The sequence below is a fragment of the Pelophylax lessonae genome, assembly GCF_965119305.1.
Source record: "Pelophylax lessonae genome assembly, chromosome: 4".
In the NCBI taxonomy this organism is placed as follows: domain Eukaryota; kingdom Metazoa; phylum Chordata; class Amphibia; order Anura; family Ranidae; genus Pelophylax; species Pelophylax lessonae.
Genome location: NC_138771.1, coordinates 26801414 through 26823105, shown reverse-complemented (window position 1 = coordinate 26823105; position 21692 = coordinate 26801414). Strand labels below are relative to the sequence as shown.

The following is a 21692-nucleotide window of genomic DNA, read 5'->3' as shown; positions in this document are numbered from 1 at the left end:
TCTCTCTCTCTCCTCTGTCATCTCTCTCTCTCTCTCCTCTGTCATCTCTCTCTCTCTCTCCTCTGTCATCTCTCTCTCTCCTCTGTCCATCTCTCTCTCTCCTCTGTCATCTCTCCTTTCCTCTCCTCTGTCATCTCTCCTTTCCTCTCCTCTGTCATCTCTCCTCTCCTCTCTGTCATCTCTCCCTCTCTGTCATCCCTCCTCTCCTCTGTCATCTCTCTCTCTCCTCTCTGTCATCTCTCTCTCTCTCCCCTCTGCCATCTCTCCTCTCTGTCATCTCTCCTCTCTGTCATCTCTCTCTCTCTCTCCTCTGTCATCTCTCCTTTCCTCTCCTCTGTCATCTCTCCTCTCCTCTCTGTCATCTCTCCTCTCTGTCATCCCTCCTCTCCTCTGTCATCTCTCTCTTCTGTCATCTCTCCTCTCCTGTCTGTCATCTCTCTCTCTCTCTCCTCTCTCTCTCCCTTCTGTCATCTCTCTTCTGTCATCTCTCTCTCTCTCCTCTGTCATATCTCTCTCTCCTCTCTCTCTCTCTCCTCTGTCATCTCTCCTCTCTGTCATCCCTCCTCTCCTCTGTCATCTCTCTCTCCTCTCTCTCTCTCTTCTGTCATCTCTCTCTCTTCTGTCATCTCTCCTCTCCTCTCTCCTCTGTCATCTCTCTCTCTCCTCTGTCATCTCTCTCTCCTCTCTCTCTCTTCTGTCATCTCTCTCTCTCCTCTCTCTCTCTTCTGTCATCTCTCTCCTCTCTGTCATCTCTCTCTCCTCTCTCTTCTGTCATCTCTCTCTCTCTTCTGTCATCTCTCTCTCTCTTCTGTCATCTCTCTCTCTCCTCTGTCATCTCTCCTTTCCTCCTCTCTTGTCTCTCTGGTCCCTCTCTCTCTGTCATCCCTCCTCTACTCTGTCATCTCTCCTCTCCTCTCTGTCATCCTCTCTCTCTCTCTCCTCTCTGTCATCTCTCCTCTCCTCTCTGTCATCTCTTCTCTCCTCTCTGTCATCTCTCCTCTCTCTCTCTCTCTTCTGTCATCTCTCCTCTCTGTCATCCCTCCTCTCCTCTGTCATCTCTCTCTCCCTCTCTCTCTCTCTTCTGTCATCCCTCCTCTCCTCTGTCATCTCTCTCTCCCTCTCTCTCCTCTCTGTCATCTCTCTCTCCTCTCTGTCATCTCTCTCTCCTCTCTGTCATCTCTCTCTCTCCTCTCTCTCCTCTGCTCATCTCTCTCTCCTCTCTGTCATCTCTCTCTCTCCTCTCTCTCCTCTGTCATCTCTCTCTCCTCTCTGTCATCTCTCTCTCTCCTCTGTCATCTCTCTCTCTCCTCTGTCATCTCTCTCTCTCCTCTGTCATCTCTCTCTCTCTCCTCTGTCATCTCTCTCTCCTCTCTGTCATCTCTCTCTCTCTCCTCTCTGTCATCTCTCTCTCTCTCTCTCTCTGTCATCTCTCTCTCTCTCCTCTCTGTCATCTCTCTCTCTCCTCTCTGTCATCTCTCTCTCCTCCTCTCTGTCATCTCTCTCTCCTCTCTGTCATCTCTCTCTCTCTCCTCTCTGTCATCTCTCTCTCTCTCTCTCTCTGTCATCTCTCTCTCCTCCTCTCTCTCTCTCTCTCTTCTGTCATCTTTCCTCTCCTCTCCTCTGTCATCTTTCCTCTCCTCTCTGTCATCTCTCCTCTCCTCTCTCTCCTTCTGTCATCTCTCCTCTCTGTCATCTCTCTCTCTCCTCTGTCATCTCTCTCTCCTCTGTCATCTCTCTCTCCTCTGTCATCTCTCATCTCTCTCTCTCTCTCCTCTGTCATCTCTCGCTCTCCTCTGTCATCTCTCTCTCCTCTGTCATCTCTCTCTTCCATCTCTCTCTTCTCTCTTTCATCTCTCTCTCTCCTCTGTCATCTCTCTCTCTATCCTCTGTCATCTCTCTCTATCCTCTGTCATCTCTCTCTCTCCCCCCCTCTGTCATCTCTCTCTCTCTCCCCCCTCTGTCATCTCTCTCTCCCCCCCTCTGTCATCTCTCTCTCTCCCCCCCCCTCTGTCATCTCTCTCTCTCCTCTGTCATCTCTCTCTCTTCTCTGTCATCCCTCTCTCTCTCTCATCCTCTCTCTCTCCTCTGTCATCTCTCTCTCCTCTCTCTCTCTCCTCTGTCATCTCTCTCTCTCTCTCTTCCTCTGTCATCTCTCTCTCCTCTCTCTCTCTTCTGTCATCTCTCTCCTCTCTGTCATCTCTCTCTCCTCTCTCTTCTGTCATCTCTCTCTCTCTTCTGTCATCTCTCTCTCTCCTCTGTCATCTCTCCTTTCCTCTCCTCTCTGTCATCTCTCCTCTCTGTCATCCCTCCTCTACTCTGTCATCTCTCCTCTCCTCTCTGTCATCTCTCTCTCTCTCCTCTCTGTCATCTCTCTCTCTCCTCTCTCTCTCCTCTCTCTTCTGTCATCTCTCTCTCTCCTCTGTCATCTCTCCTCTCCTCTGTCATCTTTCCTCTCCTCTCTGTCATCTCTCCTCTCCTCTCTCTCCCTTCTGTCATCTCTCCTCTCTGTCATCCCTCCTCTGTCATCTCTCCTCTCCTCTCTGTCATCTCTCTCTCTCTCTCTCCCTTCTGTCATCTCTCTTCTGTCATCTCTCTCTCCTCTGTCATCCCTCTCTCCTCTGTCGTCTCTCTCTCTCTCTCTCCTCTGTCATCTCTCTCTCCTCTCCTCTCTCCTCTGTCATCTCTCCTCTCTGTCATCCCTCCTCTGTCATCTCTCTCCTCTGTCATCTCTCTCTTCTGTCATCTCTCCTCTCCTGTCTGTCATCTCTCTCTCTCTCTCCTCTCTCTCTCCCTTCTGTCATCTCTCCTCTGTCATATCTCTCTCTCCTCTCTCTCTCTCCTCTGTCATCTCTCCTCTCTGTCATCCCTCCTCTCCTCTGTCATCTCTCTCTCCTCTCTCTCTCTCTTCTGTCATCTCTCTCTCCTCTGTCATCTCTCCTCTCCTCTCTCTCTCTCTCTCTCCTCTGTCATCTCTCGCTCTCCTCTGTCATCTCTCTCTCCTCTGTCATCTCTCTCTTCCATCTCTCTCTTCTCTCTTTCATCTCTCTCTCTCTCTCTCTCCTCTGTCATCTCTCTCTCTATCCTCTGTCATCTCTCTCTCCTCTGTCATCTCTCTCTCTCCCCCCTCTGTCATCTCTCTCTCTCCCCCCTCTGTCATCTCTCTCTCCCCCCCTCTGTCATCTCTCTCTCTCCTCTGTCATCTCTCTCTCTCCTCTATCATCCCTCTCTCTCTCTCATCTCTCTCTCTCCTCTGTCATCTCTCTCTCCTCTGTCCTCTCTCTCTCTCTCCTCTGTCATCTCTCTCTCCTCTGTCATCTCTCTCTCTCTCCTCTGTCATCTCTCTCTCTCTCCCCTCTGTCATCTCTCTCCCCTCTGTCATCTCTCTCCCCTCTGTCATCTCTCTCCCCTCTGTCATCTCTCTCCCCTCTGTCATCTCTCTCCCCTCTGTCATCTCTCTCTCCTCTGTCATCTCTCCTCTCTCATATCTCTCTCTCCTCTGTCATCTCTCTCTCTCCTCTGTCATCTCTCTCTTCTCCTCTGTCATCTCTCTCTCTCTCTCCTCTTTCATCTCTCTCTCTCTCTCCTCTGTAATCTCTCTCGTCTCTCTTTCATCTCTCTCTCTCCTCTTTCATCTCTCTCTCTCCTCTTTCATCTCTCTCTCTCCTCTTTCATCTCTCTCTCTCCTCTGTCATCTCTCTCTCTACTCTGTCATCTCTCTCTCTCTCCTCTGTCATCTCTCTCTCTTCTCCTCTGTCATCTCTCTCTCTTTTCTCCTCTGTCATCTCTCTCTCTTCTCTTTGTCATCTCTCTCTCTTCTCTTTGTCATCTCTCTCTCTTCTCCTCTGTCATCTCTCTCTCTTCTCTTTGTCATCTCTCTCTCCTCTCTGTCATCTCTCTCTCTCTCTGTCATCTCTCTCTCTCTCTGTCATCTCTCTCTCTCTGTCATCTCTCTCTCTCTCCCCTCTGTCATCTCTCTCCCCTCTGTCATCTCTCTCCCCTCTGTCATCTCTCTCTCCTCTGTCATCTCTCTCTCCTCTGTCATCTCTCCTCTCTCCTCTGTCATCTCTCTCTCCTCTGTCATCTCTCTCTCTCTGTCATCTCTCTCTCTCTGTCATCTCTCTCTCTCTGTCATCTCTCTCTCTATCTGTCATCTCTCTCTCTCTCTCTCTCTGTCATCTCTCTCTCTCTGTCATCTCTCTCTCTCTCTCTCTCTCCCTCTGTCATCTCTCTCTCTTCTGTAATCTCTCTCTCTCCCCCCTCTGTCATCTCTCCTTTCCTCTCCTCTGTCATCTCTCTCTCCTCTGTCATCTCTCCTCTCTCCTCTGTCATCTCTCTCTCTTCTCTTAGTCATCTCTCTCTCTTCTCTTTGTCATCTCTCTCTCCTCTCTGTCATCTCTCTCTCCTCTCTGTCATCTCTCGCTCCTCTCTGTCATCTCTCTCTCCTCTCTGTCATCTCTCGCTCCTCTCTGTCATCTCTCTCTCTCTCTCTCTGTCATCTCTCTCTCTCTCTCTGTCATCTCTCTCTCTCTGTCATCTCTCTCTCTCTGTCATCTCTCTCTCTCTCTCTGTCATCTCTCTCTCTATCTGTCATCTCTCCCCTCTCCTCTGTCATCTCTCTCTCTTCTCTTAGTCATCTCTCTCTCTTCTCTTTGTCATCTCTCTCTCCTCTCTGTCATCTCTCTCTCCTCTCTGTCATCTCTCTCTCCTCTCTGTCATCTCTCTCTCTCTCTCTGTCATCTCTCTCTCTCTCTCTGTCATCTCTCTCTCTCTCTCTCTCTGTCATCTCTCTCTCTCTGTCATCTCTCTCTCTCTGTCATCTCTCTGTCATCTCTCTCTCTTCTGTAATCTCTCTCTCTCCCCCCTCTGTCATCTCTCCTTTCCTCTCCTCTGTCATCTCTCCTTTCCTCTCTGTCATCTCTCCTCTCTGTCATCCCTCCTCTCCTCTGTCATCCCTCCTCTCCTCTGTCATCTCTCCTCTCTTCTCTGTCATCTCTCTCTCTCCTCTCTGTCATCTCTCTCTCTCTCCTCTCTCTCTCTTCTGTCATCTCTCTTCTGTCATCTCTCTCTCTCCTCTGTCATCTCTCTCTCTCCTCTGTCATCTCTCCTTTCCTCTCTCTCTCTCTTCTGTCATCTCTCTCTCTCTCCTCTGCCATCTCTCTCTCTCTCCTCTGCCATCTCTCTCTCTCTCCTCTGCCATCTCTCTCTCTCTCCTCTGTCATCTCTCTCTCTCTCCTCTGTCATCTCTCCTTTCCTCTCCTCTGTCAACTCTCCTCTCCTCTCTGTCATCTCTCTCTCCTCTCTCTTCTGTCATCTCTCTCTCTCTTCTGTCATCTCTCTCTCTCCTCTGTCATCTCTCCTCTCCTCTCTCTCTCTTCTGTCATCTCTCTCTCTCTCCTCTGTCATCTCTCCTTTCCTCTCCTCTGTCATCTCTCCTCTCCTCTCTGTCATCTCTCTCTCTCTCCTCTCTCTCTCCTCTCTCTTCTGTCATCTCTCTCTCTCTCCTCTGTCATCTCTCTCTCTCTCCTCTGTCATCTCTCCTCTCCTCTGTCATCTTTCCTCTCCTCTGTCATCTCTCCTCTCCTCTCTCTCCCTTCTGTCATCCCTCCTCTCCTCTGTCATCCCTCCTCTCCTCTGTCATCTCTCCTTTCTGTCATCTCTCTCTCTCCTCTCTGTCATCTCTCTCTCCTCTCTCTTCTGTCATCTCTCTTCTGTCATCTCTCTCTCTCCTCTGTCATCTCTCTCTCTCCTCTGTCATCTTTCCTCTCCTCTCTGTCATCTCTCCTCTCCTCTCTCTCCCTTCTGTCATCTCTCCTCTCTGTCATCTCTCTCTCTCTCTCCCCTCTGTCATCTCTCTCTCCTCTGTCATCTCTCTCTCCTCTGTCATCTCTCTCTCTCCTCTGTCATCTCTCTCTCTCCTCTGTCATCTCTCTCTCTCCTCTGTCATCTCTCTCTCCTCTGTCATCTCTCTCTCTATCCTCTGTCATCTCTCTCTCTATCCTCTGTCATCTCTCTCTCTATCCTCTGTCATCTCTCTCTCTATCCTCTGTCATCTCTCTCTCTCTCTCTCCTCTGTCATCTCTCTCTCTCCCCCTGTCATCTCTCTCTCCTCTGTCATCTCTCTCTCTCCCCCCTCTGTCATCTCTCTCTCTCCTCTGACATCTCTCTCTCCTCTGTGCTCTCTCTCCTCTCTCTTCTGTCATCCCTCTCTCTTCTGTCATCTCTCTCTCTCCTCTGTCATCTCTCCTCTCTCTCTCTCCTGTCATCTCTCCTCTCTGTCATCTCTCTCGCCTCTCTCTCTCCTCTGTCATCTCTCTCTCTCCTCTGTCATCTCTCTCTCTCCTCTGTCATCTCTCCTCTCCTCTCTGTCATCTCTCCTCTCCTCTCTGTCATCTCTCCTCTCTGTCATCTCTCCTCTCTGTCATCTCTCCTCTCCGTCATCTCTCTCTCTCTCCTCGGTCATCTCTCTCTCTCTCCTCGGTCATCTCTCTCTCCTCTCTGTCATCTCTCTCTCCTCTCTGTCATCTCTCCTCTCCTCTCTGTCATCTCTCCTCTCCTCTCTGTCATCTCTCCTCTCTGTCATCTTTCCTCTCTGTCATCTTTCCTCTCCTCTCTGTCACCTCTCTCTCTCTCTCCTCTGTCATCTCTCTCTCTCCTCTGTCATCTCTCTCTCTCCTCTGTCATCTCTCCTCTCCTCTCTGTCATCTCTCTCTCTCTCTCTCTCTTCTGTCATCTCTCTCTCTCTCTCTCTCTTCTGTCATCTCTCTCTCTCTCTCTCTCTCTCTCTCTCTTCTGTCATCTCTCTCTCTCTGTCATCTCTCCTCTCCTCTCTGTCATCTCTCCTCTCTGTCATCTCTCCTCTCCTCTCTGTCATCTCTCCTCTCCTCTCTGTCATCTCTCCTCTCTGTCATCTCTCCTCTCTGTCATCTATCTCTCTCCTCTCTCTCTCTCTCTCTCTCTCCTCTGTCATCTCTCCTCTCCTCTCTCTCTCCTCTCTGTCATCTCTCCTCTCTGTCATCCCTCTCTCTCCCTTCTGTCATCTCTCTCCTCTGTCATCTCTCTCTCTCTCCTCTGTCATCTCTCTCTCTCCTCTGTCATCTCTCTCTCTCTCCTCTCTCTCTCTTCTGTCATCTCTCCTCTCTGTCATCTTTCTCTTTCCCTTCTGTCATCTCTCTTCTGTCATCTCTCTCTCTCCTCCGTCATCTCTCCTCTCCTCTCTGTCATCTATCTCTCTCCTCTCTCTCTCTCTTCTGTCTTCTCTCTGTCATCTCTCCTCTCCTCTCTGTCATCTCTCTCTCTCTTCTGTCATCTCTCTCTCCTCTCCTCTCTGTCATCTCTCCTCTCTGTCATCTCTCCTCTCCTCTCCTCTCTGTCATCTCTCCTCTCTCTCCTCTCCTCTCTGTCATCTCTTCTCTCTGTCATCTCTCCTCTCCTCTCTGTCATCTCTCTCTCCTCTCCTCTCTGTCATCTCTCTCTCCTCTCTGTCATCTCTCCTCTCCTCTCTGTCATCTCTCCTCTCCTCTCCTCTCTGTCATCTCTCTCTCCTCTCCTCTCTGTCATCTCTCTCTCCTCTCTGTCATCTCTCCTCTCCTCTCTGTCATCTCTCCTCTCCTCTCCTCTCTGTCATCTCTCTCTCCTCTCTGTCATCTCTCCTCTCCTCTCTGTCATCTCTCCTCTCCTCTTTATAAAGCTGAATTAATAAAAAAAAAAAAAAGGAAGAAAGCAAAAAAAAAGTAGTGAGAAGTAATGAAGGGGCGGTCCCTGTGGGCGGTCCCTCCTCCTCTCCCCTCCCCCTGTGTCTCGGTGTCAGTGAGGAGAGGAGTGTAGTCAGTCAGTCAGATATGAATCACTTCCCCCCCCGCCGCCATCACTGACCCCCCTCCCTCCTCTCCTCACTCCTCTCTCCTCTCCTCCTCTGTCAGGTCGGTGATGATGATGATCGGGTCGGTCTCCCCTCACACACTGCTGTCGGATTGGTTCTGGTGGGATCGGATTTGGTTGCCGTGTAATTACAGCTGGGAGGATCTGGAGAACAGTGAGGGGACCGGAGCCGTGTCCCCCGCCCAGCTCTATGTCACCTTACCGCTGGCCCTGGCCTTCCTCCTCCTCCGACTCATCTATGAGAGGTAAGTCACCCCCTCCCCCACCCTGAGGTAAGTGTCCGGGGGCATCCCTCCTCCCCTCCCCCACAATCCGGACACTTGTTGATCGGGGAATGTGTGAGGGGGACTCGGTGTTATGTCGGTGCCCCCTCCCCCCCCTATTATGGGATGTCTCCGGTGACACGTGTCCCCCTATGGACGGATTTTGGTACATTTTGTTATTTGCTGGAGCCTTCTATGTTCTCCCCTCAGTCCGGGCCTTGTCACCCCGGGGTCACCCTCTGGGGGGCGCTATATTGTCACCTCCCCCGGGGCCACCCTCTGGTGGGCACTGTGCTGTCACCTCCCCGGGGTCACCCTCTGGGGGACACTATACTGTCACCTCCCCCGGGGCGACGCTATACTGTCACCTCCCCGGGGTCACCCTCTGAGGGGCGCTATACTGTCACCTCCCTGGGGTCACCCTCTGGGGGGCACTGTGCGATCACCTCCCCAGGGTCACCCTCTGAGGGGCGCTATTCTGTCACCTCCCTGGGGCCACCCTCTGGGGGACACTATACTGTCACCTCCCCGGGGCCCCCCTCTGAGGGGCACTATACTGTCACCTCCCCGGGGTCACCCTCTCAGGGGCGCTATTCTGTCACCTCCCTGGGGTCACCCTCTCGGGGGCGCTATTATGTCACCTCCCTGGGGTCACCCTCTGAGGGGCACTATACTGTCACCTCCCCGGGGTCACCCTCTCAGGGGCGCTATTCTGTCACCTCTCTGGGGCCACCCTCTGGGGGACACTATACTGTCACCTCCCCGGGGCCACCCTCGGGGGGACGCTATACTGTCACCTCCACGGGGTCACCCTCTGAGGGGCGCTATACTGTCACCTCCCTGGGGTCACCCTCTGGGGGGCACTATACTGTCACCTCCCCAGGGTCACCCTCTGGGGGGCACTGTTTTGTCACCTCCCCGGGGTCACCCTCTGAGGGGCACTATTCTGTCACCTCCCTGGGGCCACCCTCTGGGGGCGCTATACTGTCACCTCTCTGGGGTCACCCTCTGGGGGGCACTGTGCGATCACCTCCCTGGGGTCACCCTCTGGGGGCGCTATTCTGTCACCTCCCTGGGGTCACCCTCTGGGGGCGCTATTCTGTCACCTCCCTGGGGTCACCCTCTGGGGGACACTATACTGTCACCTCCCCGGGGTCACTCTCTGGGGGGGGCGCTATTCTGTTCTCTCCCTGGGGCCACCCTCTGGGGGGTGCTATACTGTCACTGTCAGGGGGGGGGGGCACTATGCTGTCACCCTCTGGGGACCTGTGCTATCACCTCCTTGGAGTCGCCCTCTGGGAGGTGCTTTACTTTCACCCCCCCCCCCTGGGGCCACCCTCTGAGGGGCGTTATGCCATCTTCCCCCGAAGTCACCCTGTGAGGGGCACTAATCTGTCACCCCCCCTCCAGGTCACCCTCTGGGGAGCATTATGCCGTCTCCCCCGAGGTCACCGACCTGAGGGGCGATCTTCTGTCACCCCTCTGGGGGGCACTATGCTGTCACCTCCGCGGGGTCACCCTCTGGGGGTTGCTATACTGTCACCGTCAGCGGGGACGTAATGCTGTTATCCCCAAGGTCACCGTCTTAGGGGACCTATGCTATCACCTCCCTGGGGTCGCCCTCTTGGGGGTGCTTTACTTTCACCCTTCCATGGGCCACCCTCTGAGGGGCATTATGCTGCCTTCCCCTGAGGTCACCCTGTGAGGGGCACTACTCTGTCACCCTCTGGGGGGCCCTATGCTATCACTTCCCCAGGGCCACCCTCTGGGGACATTATGCCGTCTCCCCCGAGGTCACCCTCTGAGGGACACTCTTCTGTCACCCTCGGGTGGCACTATGCTATCACCTCCCCAGGGTCATCCTCTGGGGAACACTCTACTGTCACCCCCCCCCCCCCCCTCTGGCGCTACCCTCCAGGGGAGCGTGATGCTCTCACTGCCGGGCTGCCCTCTGGGGGGGGGGGGGGGGGCGTTATGCCGTCACCCCCTGGCCACCCTCTGGGGGGGGGGGGGCGTTATGCCGTCACCCCCTGGCCACCCTCTGGGGGGGGGGGGGCGTTATGCCGTCACCCCCTGGGCACCCTCTGGGGGGGTGGGTGTTATGTCGTCACCCCGGGCCGCCCTCTGGGGGGGGGGGCGTTATGGGCAAGAAGGTCCCCACTCGACTCTATGCCCCTGGAGGACTGGAGCGATGTCAAACATCACCCCCCCCCCCCCCCCAACGGCCTTAAAGAGCCATTGTTTTTTATAGCAAAAGTATAATGGCATGAAATGATCAGGTTTGCCCCTCCCACCTCTTCTTGGTCGTTTCCCTGCTTACTGGAACCATCGGTAAAGGGAGAAACGATCTCATACATCCCCTGGAGCGATAGGCAGGAAGTTGAGTGAGGGAAAGATGGCCCCCACTTGACTCTATGCCCCTGGAGGACTGGAGCGATGTCAAACATCACCCCCCCCCCCAGCGGCATTAAAGGGCCATTGTTTTTTTATAAGCAAAATTTAAAATAACTTGAAATGATTCGCCACAGGATCACTTTTATAGGCGGCGGGAGAGGTTTGCCCCTCCCACCGCTTCCTGGTAGTGCGCCCCTCCCACCGCTTCCTGGTAGTGCGCCCCCCCACCGCTTCCTGGTCGTTTCCCCGCTTACTGGAGCCATCGGTAAAGGGAGAAACGATCTCATACATCCCATTGAGTGATGGGCAGGAAGTCGAGTGAGGGCAAGATGGCCCCCACTCGACTCTATGCCCCTGGAGGACAGAAGCCATATCCAACTTCACTTCTGCCCAATGACCTTAAAGGACCAATTTTTTTTTTTTTAGAGCAAATGTAAAATTACTTTTTTTTGCTAGAAAATTACTTAAAACCCCAACACATTATATATATTTTTTTTAGCAGAGACCCCTAGAGCAGTGATGGGGAACCTTGGCACCCCAGATGTTTTGTAACTATATTTCCCATGGTGCTCATGCACTCTCCAGTGTAGTTGTGCATCATGGGAAATGTAGTTCCAAAACATCTGGGGTGCCAAGGTTCACCATCACTGCCCTAGAGAATTAAATGGAGATCATTGAAATACTTTGTCACACCGTATTTGCGCAGCGGTCTTACAAACGCAATTCCTTCGGAAAAAAAAAAATACACTTTTTTAAAATTAAAAATTAAGAAAACTGTATAGTTAGCACAATTCTTTTTATATATTGTGAAAGATGATGTTACGCCGAGTAAATTGATACCCAACATGTCATGCTTCAAAATTGCGCACGCTCGCAGAATGGCGGCAGACTATGGTACTTACAAAATCTCCATAGGCGACTGTTACAGGTTACCAGTTAACCACTTTACCACCGGAGGATTTTGCTGTCTTACATTCAGGCCACTTTTTGCGATTCGGCGCTGTGCGACTTGAACTGACAATTGCGCGGTCGTGCGATGCCGTACCCAAACGAAATTGACTCCTTTTTTCCCCCCACAAACAGAGCTTTCTTTTGGTGGTATTTGATCACCTGTGCGATTTTTACTTTTTGCGCTATAAACAAAAAAAGAGCGACAATTCTAAAAAAATAACAATATTTTTCACATTTTTTTATATGAAATTCCCCCTCAAAAAAATGTAAAAATCAAAATTTTTTTAAATTTTTGGCCAATTTGTTTTCTGCTACCTATGTTTGGTAAAAAAATAATCGCAATAAGTGTATTCTGATTGGTTTGCGCAAAAGTTATTGCGTCTACTAACTAAGGGAAAGATTTTTGCAATTTTTGGTGTTTTTTTTTTTTTTTTTTAATGAGTAATCGCGGCGATCTGTGTTTTTTTTTTTTTTGCGGGACTGTGACATTGCGGCGGACAGATCGGACCCTTGACTGACATTTTTGACACTTTTGGGGTTACCAATGACATTACTGCAGTAATCAGTGCTATACATATGCACTGTTACTGTAAAAATGACACTGGCAGGGAAGGGGTTAATTTTATTGGAGAGGGAGGGGTTAATGTATGCCTTGTGCTTACTAACGTGTGTGGGGGGAGGTGACTGAGTGACACAAGGACAGATCGCATGTTCTGCAATCTGTCCCTGCCTGTCACTTAGGAGATCCGCCCGCTTTGTTTACACAAGTGGGCGGATCTCCAGACTTGATCTCCGACGATCGGGGAAGAGCGGCAGTGATCACCGCCGCTCCTCCCCTGGCCCGACTCCCGCTGTGACTGAATACAGCGGGAGGGAGCCTCCGGCGGCGGGGGAGAGGGGGGAATGTCTGGCGACGTAGGTCTACGTCGCCAGACGATAACGAACCACTTTGCCACAGTAGAGCTCTAGTGAGCAGCGGTAAAGTGGTTAAGAGTTACAGAGGAGGTCTAGGGCTAGAATTTTTTCTGACAATCGCAGCGATAATTCACACGTGTGGTATGAACGCCGTTTACATATGTGGGCGGGACTTGCACTTGCGTTCACTTCTTTGCACGAGCTCGGAGAGACGGGGCGCTTTACTGAGTTTTTTTTTTTTTTTTTCATATTTATTTTCCTTTTTATGTTTACACTGTCCCTTTAAAAAAAAAAAAAAAAAAAATATTTTTGTTCACTTAGGCTCCGTTCACATGTAGGCGTTTTGGGGCGTTTTTCTGCTCTAGGATCAGCTCTCAAAACGCCCAACAAGACAAATCCTATTCATTTCAATGGCCCCTGTTCACATCTGAGCGTTTTGAAGCTGTATACAAAACGCCCAACGCTCAAAAAAGTACATGAGCTTCTTTTTGGGCAGATTACAGGCGTTTTCCATTGGTTTCTATTCAATCTAAAAACGCCTGCACAAAAATCGCGGTAAAAAACGCCGCAAAAATCGCAGTAAAATCGCGGTAAAAAACGCGCGAAAAACGCTACGCTCAGGTGTGAATGTAGCCTTATATTCCTATTACAAGGAATGTAAACATCCCTTGTAAGGCTCCATTCACACCTGGGCATTTTTGAGTGTTTTACAGCTCCAAAAACGCTAAAAAAAAACGTTGCAAAATACCCAACAAGTAAAACCCCATTCATTTAAATGGCCCCTGTTCACATCTGAGCGTTTTGCAAAAACGCCTGTAGCTGAAAAAAGTACATGAGCTTCTTTTTGGGCTGATTACCAGCGTTTTTGATAGATGTCAATGCCTGCCTCCAAAAACGCTTGAAAAAAACGCCTGAAAATCGCGGTAAAAAACAGGCGAAAACGCTACGCTCAAGTGTGAATGCAGCCTTATAGAAAAAGGCATGACACACAGTGGTGTAGTGGTTAGCATTTTCACCCAGCAGCAAGAGGGTCGCTGGTTGGAATCCCAACCACGACACTACCTGCCTGGAGTTTGCATGTTCTCCCTGGGCCTGCGTGGGTTTACTCCGGGTACTCCGGTTTCCTCCCACACTCCAAAGACTTGCTGGTAGGTTAATCGGATCCTGTATAAAAGTGGCTCTACTGTGTATGTATGAATGTGAGCTAGGGACCTTAGATTGTAAGCTCCTTGAGGGCAGGGACTGATGTGAATGTGCAATGTATATGTAAAGCGCTGCGTAAATTGACAGCGCTATATTATTATTATTATTATACAGGATTTATATAGCGCCAACAGTTTGCGCAGCGCTTTACAATTACAGTACTGTTACAATACAGTTCAGAACAGGAGGAACTAGACATATAAGAACCTGAACTAATAATAATGACAGGATCTCTTTATTGAGAGATCTGCGGTCAAAAAGAACTCACATCTCTCTTACACCTAAAAGAAGGAAAAAAAAAAAAAATACTGACTTTACCCACTTCAGCCCTGGAGGGTTTTACCCCCTTAATGACCAGGCCATTTTTTGCGATTTGGCACTGCTTTGCCTTAACCACTTAAGCCCCGAAGATTTTACCCCTTTCCTGACCAGGGGGTATTTTGCGATTCGGCACTGCGTGACTTTAACGGACAATTGCGCGGTCGTGCGACGCTGTACCTAAACGAATTTGACGTCCTTTTTTTCCCCACAAACAGAGCTTTCTTTTGGTGGTATTTGATCACCTGTGCAATTTTTTGATCATAAACAAAAAAAGAGCGACAATTTTGCAAAAATAACAATATTTTTCACATTTTGTTATATGAAATTCCCCCCAAAAAAAAAGTAAAAATCAAAATTTTTTAACATTTTCAGCCAATTTGTTTTATGCTACATATGTTTGGTAAAAAAAATCGCAAAAAGCGTATTTTGATTGGTTTGCGCAAAAGTTATCGCGTTTACTAACAAAGGGAAAGATTTTTGTCATTTTTGTTGTTTTTTTTTTAACGCGTAATGGCGGCGATCTGCGATTTTTTTTTTGCAGTACTGCGACATTGCGGCGGACAGATCGGACCCTTGACTGACATTTGTGACACTTTTGGGGTTACCAGTGACATTTCTACAGTAATCAGTGCTATACATATGCACTGTTACTGTAAAAATACACTGGTTGTGAAGGGGTTAACTTTATTTGGGAGGGAGGGGCTGTGTGTGTCCCTAGGGGCGTGCTTTCTACTGTGATTGGCTGTGGCTTGAGCTGTAAGGACACTGATCAACGGATCTACATAGTAGATCCGTTTGATCAGTGTCTTTACAGCGAGGAGAATGACAGGTGGCTTGTTTACACAAGATGCCTGACATTCTCCCTCTCCCCCGCCGATCGCTGAGTGACCGGCGGACATCGGGTCCGCTGGTCACACGCGCGGGGGGGTCCGTGACCGCGCGGGAGAGGGAGCGCGCCTCCGGGGGCGTGCGCTCGCTCCCTAGACCCTCACAAGCTAGTGACGTAGCCCTACGTCACTTTGCCTGTGAGGGGCTGACTGCCAACGTAGATCGGCGTTAGGCAGTCGGCAAGTGGTTAACAATTGCACGTTTGTGCGACGCTGTACCCAAATACAATCAATGTCCTTTTTTCCCCACAAACAGAGCTTTCTTTTGGTGGTATTTGATCACCTGTGCGATTTTTAGATTTTGCGCTATAAACACAAAAAGAGCGACAATTTTGAAAAAAAAAAACTTTTTTTTTTTTTTTTGCTTTAAAACCTTCCCAATAAAAAATGTAAAAAAGCAATTTTTTTTTATCAGTTTAGGCCAATTTGTATTCTGCTACATATTTTTGATAACAAAACCCCCCAAAAAACATATATATATATATATATATATATATATATATATATTGGTTTGCGCAAAAGTTATAGCGTTTACAAACTATGGGATAGATTTTTGGACCTTTTTTATTTTTTTTGTTTTTATTAGTAATGGCGGCGATCAGCGATTTTTAGTGGGACTGCGACATTGCGGCGGACAAATCTGACACTTTTTTTGGGTGCTTTTCTACTGCATGGAACCGAATGGTTCGGCTCGCTTTTGTGCTTTTCCACTGCATGGTACCGCATGGTACGGTGTAGGAACGGTTCGGTTCGGTACGGCAGCGCTTTTCCACTGCATGGAACCGAGCGGTACGGCTCTCTAAAGGCGCTTTTCCACTGCATAGAACCGTACCGGCTCGGCACGCTTTTGTGCTTTTCCACTGCGGTACCGCATGGTATAGGGTAGGAACGGTTCGGTACGGTACGGTATAGGTTTGCTTTTCCACTGCATGGAGCCGAACGGTACGGTACGGTACGGCTCTGAAAAAACAGTACCTACTCGATTGTGGTTCCAACAGGTACCAAACTGGTACCATATCCCACAATCCTTTGCATGCAGTCACTACTAGCCACTGATTGGTCAGAGAATCACACCCACCCCGTTGTTATCCCACCCACTTAACTTTAGTACTACTTTAGTGGAAAAGCAAACCTATACCGTACCGAACCTTTCCGACCCTATACCATGCGGTACCGCAGTGGAAAAGCAAACCGGGCCAAGCAGGGCCGAGTAGAGCCGAGCCGGTACTAGCCGGTACTTGCAGTGGAAAAGTGCCATAAAACAGTACCACCTCGATTGTGGTTCCAAGAGGTACCATACCGGTACCATATCCCACAATCCTTTGCATGCAGTCACTACTAGCCACTGATTGGTCAGAGAATCATTGTTATCCCACCCACTTACTTTAGTACTACTTTAGTGGAAAAGCAAACCATACCAAACCGTTCCAACACCGTACCATGCGGTACCGGCAGTGGAAAACCAAACAGGGCCAAGTAGAGCCGAGCCGGTACTTGCAGTGGAAAAGTGTTGACACCAATACAGTGATCAGTGCTAAATAATATGCACTGTTACTGTATAAATGACACTGGCAGGGAAGTGGTTAATACTGTGGGGTGATCAAGGGGTTAAGTGTGAGCCTAATTGTGCTTACTAACTGTAGGGGGGGGGGAGGGCTCTGTGAAAGGCACACAGAGATCGGTGTATCAGCTTAGCTGAGACACACAATCTCACTGTGCCTGTGTGACAGGAGAGCCGCCTGCTTTGTTTACATAGGCAGACAGCTCTCCTGTCAGTTTCTCTAAAGATCGCGGGAGGCCGGTGGCAATCGAGCCCGCCCCTCCCACGGTCTGACTCCCGCTGTGTCTAATCTTAGCAGGAGCGCGGCTCCGGAGGTGCGCACGTGCCGCCGAGACCGCATGCACATGATCGCATAGATTTACGTGATTATGCGCAGCCGAGCCGCCCTGGCGCAGTAAATCTGCGTGGGGCGGTCGGCAGGTGGTTGACTTGTAAACCACAAATGTTAGAAATAGGCTTGGTCCTTAAGTGGTTAAAAACTGTCATATTTGGTTTCGGTTTTCGGCCAGGTGCATCCTGCATTTTGTGTTTCAAAATATTTACATTTGGCGCACTTCTAAGGCCCCGTTCACATAGGAGCGACGCTACTTCCAGGGGCGACCTCCGAGGTCGCGGTGCGAGTAGCGCGCCGCGACCTCGGAGCGGCCGGCATGGACTTCATAACATTGAAGTCTATGACGGTCGCGCCGGGTCGCCCCAAAAGAAGCTCCGGACCCTTTTTCTAAGTCGGAGCGACTTGTGTCGCTCCTATTAGAACGGGTCCGCAGCTTCCCTATGGAAGGCGACCTACGGCGACCTGTGAGGCGACCAGGACTTATTCAGACTGAGAGCCGGTTCACACTGAGGCGACACGACTTACCATGCACCACGACTTCGGAGCGACTTGCAGGGACTTCACGTAATGGAAGTCTATGCAAGTCGCTCCGAGGTCGCCCCAAAGTAGTACAGGACCCTTTTTCTAAGTCGGAGCGACTTGTGTCACTCCAATTAGAACGGGTCCTGTAGCGGTCAATGGACCGCGAGGGAGCGCGGTCAGGCTGACAAGTCACGCTAGTGTGGACCGGCTCTGAGCGGGTGACCTTTTCACTGAAAAAAACAATTGTTTTCTATGTGCTCCGTTCACACCACAAGATTGTTGTGATGTGCGATGTGGAAAAATGTAGCGTATCTTCTTCCACAGCGCACTGGACAACACTGAACGGCGCTCCATGCTGCTCTGCAAAGATGTGAATGAAGTGTCATTATGCAACACTTTAAATAAAGTTTAAAATACATTTTTAAAAAAAGTAAGCAGTGCGATGTGCCGAAACAAGCATCACACCGCCCCCTGCTGGAGCTCAGACTCACATTCTGGCTCTTCCCCTTTTATGTCCCATCAGGTCCACTCCTCCCATCGGCCATCATAGCAGACCTGATGGGAAACTGAGGCCTGTAAAATGTATTGCATACAAAGGAGCGACACCGGCTCCTTCCAAAAGATTCCGATTGACTGACTCATTGTAAAATCAATCGTGTTATCAGCGCCGCAGATTGATGATTCTTACATATCGACCATGAGCAGGAGACATTGGGGCCTCTGTACACTGACACGTATGTACATAAACGTCTACAGCTTTAACCACTTGTCCTCCGGAAGATTTAGAGCCGGTTCACACTGAGGCGATCCGACTTCGAGGGGCGACCTGTGAAGTCAGCACGACTTGCAGGGACTTCACATAATGGAAGTCTATGCAAGTCGCTCCCAGGTCGCCCCAAAGTAGTACAGGACCCTTTTTCTAAGTCGGAGTGACTTGTGTCGCTCCTATTAGAACGGGTCCTGTACTACACAATGGTGAGCGACCGACCGCGACTTGTCAGGCTGACAAGTCGCGCTAGTCTGAATGGGGTCTTAGCCCCTTCATGACCAGGCCATTTTTTGCGATACTGCGTTACTTTAACCACTTACGGACCGCCCGCCGCAGTTTTACATCGCTAATTTGACGTTAAATACTGGGATTATGGGATCAGATAGCAGCCATAACCCTGGTATTTTATTTCATGGTCCTCTTTCACATAAAAGTGGTCCTAGGGGTGGATTCGCCATGGGATCACTTTTTGTGGGCAGCCGAAGAGGTGCCCCCTCTAGCCGCTTCCCAGTCGTTTTCCCTCCCAGGCAGGAAGTCGAGTGAGGGCAAGCTGGCCCCCCACTCGACTCTATGGCCTTGGAGGACCAGAGGGACGTCATACGTCACATCCTCCCAACGGCCTTAAAGGGCCCATTTTTTTTTTTTTTTTTTTCATGCTTTTTAGTGTAGATGTGAGGTCTTTTTGACCCCAGATCTCACATTAACCACTTGCCGACTGCCTAACGCCGATCTACGTCGGCAGTCAGCCCCTCACAGGCAAAGTGACGTAGGGCTACGTCACTAGCTTGTGAGGGTCTATGGAGCGAGCGCGCGCCCCCGCGTGGTCACGGACCCCCCCCGCGCGTGTGACCAGCGGACCCGATGTCCGCCGGTCACTCGGCGATCGGCGGGGGAGAGGGAGAATGTCAGGCAGCTTGTGTAAACAAGCCACCTGTCATTCTCCTCGCTGTAAAGACACTGATCAAACGGATCTAGTATGTAGATCCGTTGATCAGTGTCCTTACAGCTCAAGCCACAGCCAATCACAGTAGAAAGCACGCCCCTAGGGATACACACAGCCCCTCCCTCCCAAATAAAGTTAACCCCTTCACAACCAGTGTATTTTTACAGTAACAGTGCATATGTATAGCACTGATTACTGTAGAAATGTCACTGGTAACCCCAAAAGTGTCACAAATGTCAGTCAAGGGTCCGATCTGTCCGCCCCAATGTCGCAGTACCGCAAAAAAAATCGCAGATCGCCGCCATTACGCGTTAAAAAAAAAAAACAACAAAAATGACAAAAATCTTTCCCTTTGTTAGTAAACGCGATAACTTTTGCGCAAACCAATCAAAATACGCTTTTTGCAATTTTTTTTACCAAACATAGGTAGCATAAAACAAATTGGCCGAAAAATTTTGATTTTTACTTTTTTTTTTGGGGGAATTTCATATAAAAAAATGTGAAAAATATTGTTATTTTTGCAAAATTGACGCTCTTTTTTTGTTTATAGCGCGTGATCAAAAAATCGCACAGGTGATCAAATACCACCAAAAGAAAGCTCTGTTTGTGGGAAAAAAAGAACGTCAAATTCGTTTAGGTACAGCGTCGCACGACCGCGCAATTGTCCGTTAAAGTCACGCAGTGCCGAATCGCAAAATACCCCCTGGTCAGGAAGGGGGTAAAATCTTCCGGGGCTTAAGTGGTTAAAGAGGACCTGTTTTGCTTATTTATATTACAAGGGATGTTTGCATTCCTTGTAATAGGAATAAAAGTGATAAAAAAAAAACTTTTTTTTTAAGGGACAGTGTAAAAATAAATAATAAAAGGTAAAATAAATAAGAAAAAAAAAATTTAAAGTTCCCTGTCCCTCCGAGTTAGCGTGCAGAAGCGACCGCATACGCAAGTCACGCCCACATATGTAAACAATGTGAGGTATTGCCGCGATGGTTAGAGCGAGGACAATAATTATAGCCCTAGACCTCCTCTGTAACTATAAACTGGTACCCTGTAGACCAGTGGTCCTCAACCCTGGTCCTCAGGGCCCACTAACAGGCCAGGTTTGCAAGATAACTGAAATACATCCCAGGTGATCTCATTTGCTGCTCAGTGATTGCAGTACTCGAGTCTGTATCTCCCTAAGGTAATACTTAAAATCTGGCCTGTTAGTGGGCCTTGAGGACTGGAGTTGAGGACCACTGCTGTAGACCTTTATGTACCCCATTGGGCACTATTCATCCCACTGATATGAGGCACTATTCCTGTAATACCAGCGATGGGGGGCGCTATGCCTCCCGCGGACGCCAGCGATGGGGGGCGCTATGCCTCCCGCGGACGCCAGCGATGGGGGGCGCTATGCCTCCCGCGGACACCAGCGATGGGGGCGCTATGCCTCCCGCGGACACCAGCGATGGGGGCGCTATGCCTCCCGCGGACACCAGGGATGGGGGCGCTATGCCTCCCGTGGACCACAGGCACTATGTAATTTTTAATCCCACTGACTACTTACCCCCTACTGACCCTGGGGCATTTTCTATCCCCACTGGCCACAGTCTGTCCCCCCTCCCCCCCCCCTGCACCATTGATTTCCATATATATGTGAGTTTCAGTATCTGAACGAGTGTTGGCAGCTCCTTTTACTTTTTGTATTCGATTTAGCCCGAGCGTAGTGGATGTTTTTTTAATTCTATGAATTTCTTGTGTTGTTACCCCGTTACATGTACTTCCAGTGGCAGCTAAGCAGGGATGAGCTAGATTCAGTCTGAACCCCGTTTGGCAGAACCCATGGGAAGCTGTCATATCCATATTGCACACCCGCTGGTCCAATTAGCAGTGCCTGGGGCATTCACCGACCTGTGGGTACAAAAGGGGGCAGGGATGTGATTGAGCTAACATGACCATGTGGCCATATTAGGTCAAAGATGTCATCCGCATCCCCACCCCATGGTCAAGGATGTTGACCAAATATGGCCAAGTCAATGATGTCATGAGCATCCCCGCCCCTTTTTGTATCTGCAGGATGGGGAATGCCCCCAGGTGCTGCTGATTGGACAGATATACATGCAATCGCATGACAGCTTCCCCTGGGTTCTGCTATTCTGGATTTGGATCAAGTTCAGACTGAACCCAGCTCATCCCTTACTATAAGCAGCCTTGCTGACACACACTATATTTTCAAAAGTATTGGGACACCTGCCTTTACACGCACATGAACTTTAACCCCTTTGCGCTGACGGAACACAAATATGCCGCCTCGGCTTCAAGGGGCTTTACCAGGGTGATGCCTGCAGCTAGAGGCATCACCCCAGTGCTTTTCGTGTAATGACAACTGATGCAGCTGAGCAGCCACTCGGCTGTCATTACATTTATTGAGATAAAAATTATTTTTTAAATGGATAGTGTAAAATAAAACAAAATAATAAAAATAAACAAATTGTATGTAACTGGTGTTTAAACCACACATGTGAGGTATTGCCGCGTTCGTTAGAGCGAGAGCAATAATTCTAGCTCTAGACCTCCTCTGGAACTGTAAACTGTTTACTGTTAAACTTTTTTAACCACTTACCGCATATCAACGTATATATACGTCGGCAGACTTTGCGGGGTTATACCAGGATGATGCCTCTAGCTAGAGACACCATCCCAGTACCGTGGTTAACAGCCAACGGTCGGCTTTCCGTCGGTAACGACCGATGCCGCTCGATCGTTACCCGG

At 49.8% G+C, this 21692-nt stretch overlaps 1 protein-coding gene across 1 annotated transcript in view; it reads left to right on the top strand.

Annotated features, from left to right (window-relative positions):
• The first annotated feature begins 7879 nt into the window (after positions 1–7879).
• CERS3 (ceramide synthase 3) overlaps positions 7880–21692 on the top strand; it is a 160713-nt gene continuing 146900 nt past the window's right edge. The window contains exon 1 of the mRNA XM_082253062.1: positions 7880–8123. Coding sequence (XP_082109188.1) covers positions 7927–8123 — 197 coding nt within the window. The 5' untranslated portion in view covers positions 7880–7926. The remainder of the gene's footprint in view (positions 8124–21692) is intronic.